The sequence below is a fragment of the Malaclemys terrapin genome, chromosome 4, assembly GCF_027887155.1.
Source record: "Malaclemys terrapin pileata isolate rMalTer1 chromosome 4, rMalTer1.hap1, whole genome shotgun sequence".
In the NCBI taxonomy this organism is placed as follows: Eukaryota; Metazoa; Chordata; order Testudines; family Emydidae; genus Malaclemys; species Malaclemys terrapin.
Genome location: NC_071508.1, coordinates 5391895 through 5400450, shown reverse-complemented (window position 1 = coordinate 5400450; position 8556 = coordinate 5391895). Strand labels below are relative to the sequence as shown.

Sequence of the window (8556 nt, the reverse complement as noted above, 5' to 3'; positions counted from 1 at the left end):
AAAGAAACAATAATAAAAAAGACGGGAACATGCAAAGCACCTTATTTGTGTTTCTATTCTGTTAGGTCCAGTAAAGAATAGAGATAATTGTGCATGATTTTTATTATTGAGTCTGCAAAAAAACCCCAAACCTTACATAAATAAACTACAATGATTTGGATGTATATACTGTATGTGCATATTACTTTATTAACTTTAGGAAAAATCAATAATTTTAGGGAAAAGTGTCAGTGCGGCCAGCAGCAAGAGCTGGTGGCCGCACTCTGATGCCACCAAAAATTTTGTTGCGAGAACTGCTGCACTAGACTTCCCCTTCCTGCCAGGAACATCCTGTTATCATTCCATTTCTCGGGGCTGCTCTTTACTTTCACATTCCCCTCCCTATTGCTGGCTGGCTGCAGGGGGGAGGAGCACATTCAGCTGCTGATTACAATCTGCCCGGACAGACAGTTTCTGCCACAGCAACAGAACTGGGTGCCCTCCATTGCAAAAGCTCCTTGTGGATTGACTCTGATTCTCAGGAGGTCCTAGGGAGCCTTTCACCGCGGAGCAGAGCCTGGCACATCCCTGCGGTTAGGTAGGTGGAGGAGCTCGGAGACTGAGTGTGGCACTGTGGGTGCAGGGGCCCTGTCCCGAGATGCTAGTTCCTGGTCTATCCTTGCTCCTCTCTGGGTGAGACCAACCCCTGGTCTGGAGAGCCAGAGCAACCCTCCCACCCCCAACTCCAGCCCAGCATGGGGGCTGGGAGTTGGGGCAGCAGCTCTGCAACAGGGACATAGGAAAGTGTGGGCCCCTTACTGAATGAGGGAGGCAACCTAGTGACCGAGGATGTGGAAAAAGCTAATGTACTCAATGATTTTTTTGCCTCTGTCTTCACGCACAAGGTCAGCTCCCAGATTGCTGCACTGGGCAGTACAGCATGGGGAGAAGGTGACCAACCCTCTGTGGAGAAAGAAGTGGTTCGGGACTATTTAGAAAAATTGGACGTGCACAACTCCATGGGGCCGGATGCGCTGCATCCGAGGGTGTTAAAGGAGTTGGCGGGTGAGATTGCAGAGCCATTAGCCATTATTTTTGAAAACTCATGGCGATCGGGGGAGGTCCCAGATGACTGGAAAAAGGCTAATGTAGTGCCCATCTTTAAAAAAGGGAAGAAGGAGGATCCGGGGAACTACAGGCCAGTCAGCCTCACCTCAGTCCCTGGAAAAATCATGGAGCAGGTCCTCAAGGAATCAATTATGAAACATTTAGAGGAGAGGAAAGTGATCAGGAACAGTCAGCATGGATTCACGAAGGGGAAGTCGTGCCTGACTAACCTAATTGCCTTCTATGATGAGATAACTGGCTTTGTGGATGAGGGGAAAGCAGTGGATGTGTTATTCCTTGACTTTAGCAAAGCTTTTGATACGGTCTCCCACAGTATTCTTGCCGCCAAGTTAAAGAAGTATGGGCTGGATGAATGGACTGTAAGGTGGATAGAAAGCTGGCTAGATCGTCGGGCTCAACGGGTAGTGATCAATGGCTCCATGTCTAGTTGGCAGCCGGTTTCAAGCGGAGTGCCCCAAGGGTCGGTCCTGGGGCCGGTTTTGTTTAATATCTTTATTAATGATCTGGAGGATGGTGTGGACTGCACTCTCAGCAAGTTTGCAGATGACACTAAACTAGGAGGCGTGGTAGATACACTAGAGGGTAGGGATCGGATACAGAGGGACCTAGACAAATTAGAGGATTGGGCCGAAAAAAACCTGATGAGGTTCAACAAGGACAAGTGCAGAGTCCTGCACTTAGGACGGAAGAATCCCATGCACTGCTATGGACTAGGGACCGAATGGCTAGGTAGCAGTTCTGCAGAAAAGGACCTAGGGGTTACAGTGGACGAGAAGCTGGATATGGGTCAACAGTGTGCCCTTGTTGCCAAGAAGGCTAACGGCATTTTGGGCTGTATAAGTAGGGGCATTGCCAGCAGATCGAGGGACGTGATCGTTCCCCTTTATTCGACATTGGTGAGGCCTCATCTGGAATACTGTGTCCAGTTTTGGGCCCCACACTACAAGAAGGATGTGGAAAAATTGGAAAGAGTCCAGCGGAGGGCAACAAAAATGATTAGGGGTCTGGAGCACATGACTTATGAGGAGAGGCTGAGGGAACTGGGATTGTTTAGTCTCCAGAAGAGAAGAATGAGGGGGGATTTGATAGCAGCCTTCAACTACCTGAAGGGGGGTTCCAAAGAGGATGGAGCTCGGCTGTTCTCAGTGGTGGCAGATGACAGAACCAGGAGCAATGGTCTCAAGTTGCAGTGGGGGAGGTCCAGGTTGGATATCAGGAAAAACTATTTCACTAGGAGGGTGGTGAAACACTGGAATGCGTTACCTAGGGAGGTGGTGGAGTCTCGTTCCTTGGAGGTTTTTAAGGCCCGGCTTGACAAAGCCCTGGCTGGGATGATTTAGCTGGGAATTGGTCCTGCTTTGAGCAGGGGGTTGGACTAGATGACCTCTTGAGGTCCCTTCCAACCCTGATATTCTATGATTCTATGATTCTATGACTCTGTCCCCTGTGTGCCCCATGGTGGTGGTCTGTAGTAGTAGCATCAAATGATTCAGAGGGGCTGCTGCCAGCACTCCAGGGGAAGATTGGAGAAGTGTCTGAGCTGGGAGTCTTACCATTAGTTAAACTACTGCAGCTCTGTGGGTAGACCAGGCCTCATTTCGCTTGTGCATATTACAAAGTTTAATCATGGCCTAACCCAGCTGGGAGCATACTTTCCTCTCAGACTGAGCCCAGGCGGTCATGATGGGTGGCTGTTCCCAAGCTGTGGGCGCAATGGTGCAATCTTCATTATGGTACATGATCACGTGCTATTTATTCCACAGGAACCCCTGCCTCATATGGCACACAGAGAGGGTGAAGTTCAGGCTGTTCGTACAACCCAGCATTTCCTAACCCTGAGAACTCAACTTTGGAACCTAAATAACATTCTTTTAATGTGTTTTTTGTAAGTATTATTATTTGTATTGGAGCAGCACTATGAGGAGCCCCAGGCATGGTCCAGGCCCTTGCTGTGCTAGGGGCTCTACAAACACTAAATAAAAATGCAGTCCCTGCCCCCAAAGGCCTCACAGGCTAAGTCACATGTTTCGAGAAGTGGAGACGTTGATTTCAAGACAGTTGGTGGAATAAAATGAATTGATCACCCAGCCATGGGTTGAAGCAAGGCCAGAGGATACAGGCAGGTGGGGAATGGATGTGGTAATTACCGGGGGCGTTCCTGGCTGGACCAGCTGCCGTGGCTATAAGGGGAGCAGAAGTTCCGGGTTTGGGTGGAAGGGAAATACAGGGATTGATCCAAACCTTTTGAGTTTAGTCCAACCTGGAGGTGTGGGGGAGTCAACTCCTTGTAAGTGGTGCTAATGGCAGCTCCCTGACACTGTTACAGCACCAGCAGGGTTAGTGAGCTGGTCCCCAGTGTGGTCAGGGTGCAGGTGCCTGATGGGACAGAGGGCACTGGGGAGGTAGGGAGCCCTTGTTATTAGAGCTAGTATCTGCTCAGGGGACCCAACTCTGTTGCAGCACCAGCTGGGTTGGTGTAGATGGGACCATTGTGGGATATCCCACCAGGAGTTGTCCCCAGCACTCCAGACTGGGGAGTCACAAGTCTCAGTTGCAGTCTGAGCTGGTTAGTGTAGACATGCCCTGTGTCCTGAGCATGCTCTTGTCTCCCCTGCAGACCATGCTGTGCCCCACCTCACCTCACCTAGCCCTCCTGGCCCTGCTCTCTGTGGCTGGCGCTGTGGGTCCAGGGGAGCCATGCCCGTCCGAGATGAACCTGATCAAGGACCGACTGCGGGTGAACTGCTCTGGGCAGGGGCTCAGCGTGGTGCCACTTGCCCTGCTCACGAACACCAGCATCCTGCTGCTCAGCTCCAACCGCCTGGCGTCCGTCTCCACTGCCGCCTTCCAGCACCTCCCTGAGCTGGCTGAGCTGGACCTGTCAGGCAACGCACTGGGTGCGCTGCACACTGGGCCCCCCCTGCCCTTGCTGCAGGAGCTGGTCCTGTCCCACAATGCCCTGGGGGTGCTGCCCACACTGCAGGGCCTGCCTGCCCTCACCCGCCTGGCCCTGGCTCACAACAACATTTCAGGGCTGCTGCCAGGGGCCTTCCGGGATGTGGGGCAGCTGACGGATCTGAATCTACGGGGGAACCAGCTGCGGACGCTGCCAGAAGAGGCCTTTGAGGGCCTGGCCATGTTGAAGGACCTGGACCTGTCTGATAACGCCCTGGAGGAGCTGCCGCGGGGGCTGTTGGTTGGGCTGAAGCTGGATAAGCTGTGGCTGTCAGGGAACCAGCTCCGCACTCTGCCCAGCGGCTTCTTCCCCGAGGGGCACATATTCGCCTTCGTCTTCCTGGCAGGGAACCCCTGGCGCTGTGACTGTGGCCTGGCCTATCTGCGGGGCTGGATTGAGGACAACGACTTCAGCATCTACATCCAGGAGCAGAGGCCAGACGGGCTGCTGACTGAGAATGATCCCCAGAGCCCTGTGTGCGATGAGCCCCTCAGACACCACGGGAGCCCTGTCCTCGAGTTCCAGCAGGCCTGCGGCAAAGCAGGGGACACAGACTTGGATATCGATGGGACAAGGACAGAGGAGGGACCCCCTGTGCCCTCCACTACTGTCCCCTCCACCACCCTGCCCCTAACTATCCCTGTGCCCTCCACTACAGGGGAGCCATGCCCATCCAAGATGAACCTGATCAAGGACCGACTGCAGGTGAACTGCTCCGGAAAGGGGCTCAGCGTGGTGCCACTTGCCCTGCCCAGGAGCACCGGCATCCTGCTGCTCAGCTCCAACCGCCTGGCGTCCGTCTCCACTGCCGCCTTCCAGCACCTCCCTGAGCTGGCTGAGCTGGACCTGTCAGGCAACGCACTGGGTGCGCTGCACACTGGGCCCCCCCTGCCCTTGCTGCAGGAGCTGGTCCTGTCCCACAATGCCCTGGGGGTGCTGCCCACACTGCAGGGCCTGCCTGCCCTCACCCGCCTGGCCCTGGCTCACAACAACATTTCAGGGCTGTTGCCAGGGGCCTTCCGGGATGTGGGGCAGCTGACGGATCTGAATCTACGGGGGAACCAGCTGCGGACGCTGCCAGAAGAGGCCTTTGAGGGCCTGGCCATGTTGAAGGACCTGGACCTGTCTGATAACGCCCTGGAGGAGCTGCCGCGGCGGCTGTTGGTTGGGCTGAAGCTGGATAAGCTGTGGCTGTCAGGGAACCAGCTCCGCACTCTGCCCAGCGGCTTCTTCCCCGAGGGGCATATATTCGCCTTCGTCTTCCTGGCAGGGAACCCCTGGCGCTGTGACTGTGGCCTGGCCTATCTGCGGGGCTGGATTGAGGACAACGACTTCAGCATCTACATCCAGGAGCAGAGGCCAGACGGGCTGCTGACTGAGAATGATCCCCAGAGCCCTGTGTGCGATGAGCCCCTCAGACACCACGGGAGCCCTGTCCTCGAGTTCCAGCAGGCCTGCGGCAAAGCAGGGGACACAGACTTGGATATCGATGGGACAAGGACAGAGGAGGGACCCCCTGTGCCCTCCACTACTGTCCCCTCCACCACCCTGCCCCTATCTATCCCTGTGCCCTCCACTACAGGGGAGCCATGCCCATCCAAGATGAACCTGATCAAGCACCGACTGCAGGTGAACTGCTCCGGAAAGGGGCTCAGCGTGGTGCCACTTGCCCTGCCCAGGAGCACCGGCATCCTGCTGCTCAGCTCCAACCGCCTGGCGTCCGTCTCCACTGCCGCCTTCCAGCACCTCCCTGAGCTGGCTGAGCTGGACCTGTCAGGCAACGCACTGGGTGCGCTGCACACTGGGCCCACCCTGCCCTTGCTGCAGGAGCTGGTCCTGTCCCACAATGCCCTGGGGGTGCTGCCCACACTGCAGGGCCTGCCTGCCCTTACCCGCCTGGCCCTGGCTCACAACAACATTTCAGGGCTGCTGCCAGGGGCCTTCCGGGATGTGGGGAAGCTGAAGGATCTGAATCTACGGGGGAACCAGCTGCGGACACTGCCAGAAGAGGCCTTTGAGGGCCTGGCCATGTTGAAGGACCTGGACCTGTCTGATAACGCCCTGGAGGAGCTGCCGCGGGGGCTGTTGGCTGGGTTGGAGCTGGATAAGCTGTCGCTGTCAGGGAACCAGCTCCGCACTCTGCCCAGCGGCTTCTTCCCCGAGGGGCACATATTCGCCTATGTCTACCTAGCAGGGAACCCCTGGCGCTGTGACTGTGGCCTGGCCTATCTGCGGGGCTGGATTGAGGACAATGACTTCAGCATCTACATCCAGGAGCAGAGGCCAGACGGGCTGCTGACTGATAATGATCCCCACAGCCCCGTGTGCGATGAGCCCCTCAGACACCACGGGAGCCCTGTCCTCGAGTTCAAGCAGGCCTGCGGCAAAGCAGGGGACACAATGACGAAGATTTGGATATCAATGGGACAATGACAGAGGAGGGAACCCCTGTGCCCTCCACTACTGTCCCCTCCACCAACCCCATCTCCCACCATCCTGAGCCAGCCAATCTCCCACCCTGGGGCTGGAACGAAGCTGTCGCCCCCTAGAAAGGAAAGGCCCCATGTCCTACTCCCCACCCCCATCAGCCTACCAATCCCCTGCCCTGAGGCTAGATCGAAGTGGCACCCACTAGAAAAGAAAGAGAAAGAGAAGAGTGTAGGGTCACATGCCAAATCTGTCCCAATGACACAAGAAGGGATCTGGTCAGTTTAGCAGCCAATCCCTGTAACCACTCAACTCCTTTGAAGGAAAAGAAAGATCATAATATGAGTAGGGGAGATCAAATCAAAGAATTGGCAACAAAAGTTTATCTGGAATGGAATAAAAATGGAGACAGGAAGTATTTTGTATAATCAGATTTCATTCAAATTTTAGAACATTGTTTTCTCCAGTTCTATGGGAGAATGAGACTTCATGATTGATATTTTGGTGCAGCACAAGTGACATAAACCCACAGGTGGTTTCTCTAATGTAGTGATTAGCATCTTGGTCTAACATCTGACAGGTCCCTGGTTTGAAACAAAGCAGAGATGATACATTTTCCTTATTGTTTTCAATTGCTCTTGTTTTAAATGTAGTCTAATATTTATTTTTCCCCAGCTCATTAAGATAAAAAATCATATTCACAGATGGGAAGTGTCACGATTATCCTAAATGGATGGACAATACATTAGTCCATCTTGCTCGGCTTATGCTTTCATAGTGGCCGGTTGCAAGCTGAGTGATCCTGATAGGTGACTGTAGATAATGTTTCCGGGTTGTATTCCTACAGTGACATTCTCAGATGACCAACATCCCCCATCTTTGGAAGGAATAAACTGCTAACATTTGGACCTGAACTTGGAAACCTGGCCTTTAATAACAGGAAGCTGAAGTTAGTAATACATTTTTACAATTGGTATAAGATTCAATAATCCTTCAACCTAGTGTCACAATAACTGAAATTGCTTTATCCTTATAGTTTGCCTAGCATAGAAATAAATATGTCTTTAAATATAAAGGAGTCAAGTTAAATCACTTTTCAGAGTCAATAGTTATTTATTTATTTAGCATTTGTGTGTTCGCCGAGCCAAGCAATAACATTCTCAGTGGCCAAGTGGAGCTCTCGGAGCCCACTGCTGAATTTGGTTAGTGGGCATTCCTCAACAACGTGTATCGTTCTTTGATCTGTGCCGCAGCTGCAGCTTGGATTGTCTTGAAGACCCCAACAGTGCTGATTGGCTGCACATAAGGCTTGTCCAGTCTGGAATTGATTAGAAGGACCCAGTGATGACATGGCAGGTTGAAGCTGAGCAGGCGAGCAGTAGGGTTTGTGATGAGGAACTGATTGGTGGTTGGTGTTAAGCACTGCTCTTCCCACCACAGGGACTCTGTCACTTCCTGGCATGGCAGCCTCAACCACAGTGGGTGTTGTGATGAAAGACGTGTGGCAGGTGGGTTAAAAAGATTGTTGAACAAGGGCAAGCTTGGGTTGGCACATACCTTCCCAAGCATCTTGTCAGCTGCAATCTCCCTCCTGAGGTATGGGGGGGCGACTGGAAGCCATGGAAGATGAGTTGGATGGAGAGTTCCTGTGATGATGCGCATTGTTGAGTTGAGTTCCATATCAACAAGTTTGGTGTATTAAAGATGTGTGTTGTTTTTCATTTCTTAGGTTCTGATGCAATGCGTGGCCATTTGGTTTCACTCCTTTCTTTTAAAATGTTAGTGATTTCCACAGAAACGTTACTTCTTTGGGAGAGACTAACGTTCATTTAATCTTCCCCCTCACCCCTCCAAAAACAGAGAAAGATTGAAATATTCAAATCTCAGTAGAGCCAATATTTTGTCAGATTTCCCTCCATGAAGTAGCATGGAGAAATCCATCCTGCTGTGTTAATGCCCCTTAGCATGCAGTGAATATGTTGTAAAAATAACAAGATCTTACCAATTTCAGACCATTCTTTCCCATATGCTGATAACTGAGCTGAGGGCTGATTTAGAAGCCATCG

At 52.7% G+C, this 8556-nt stretch overlaps 1 protein-coding gene across 1 annotated transcript; it reads left to right on the top strand.

The window, feature by feature from the left end:
• The first annotated feature begins 370 nt into the window (after nucleotides 1-370).
• On the top strand, nucleotides 371-7583 carry LOC128836855 (chondroadherin-like protein). Its single transcript, XM_054027522.1, is given in 4 exon segments — nucleotides 371-577; nucleotides 2871-2992; nucleotides 3725-6469; nucleotides 6472-7583. Coding segments are annotated over 2 exon segments (2883 nt in total). The 5' UTR covers nucleotides 371-577; nucleotides 2871-2992; nucleotides 3725-3727; the 3' UTR covers nucleotides 6613-7583.
• The last annotated feature ends 973 nt before the right edge of the window (nucleotides 7584-8556 follow it).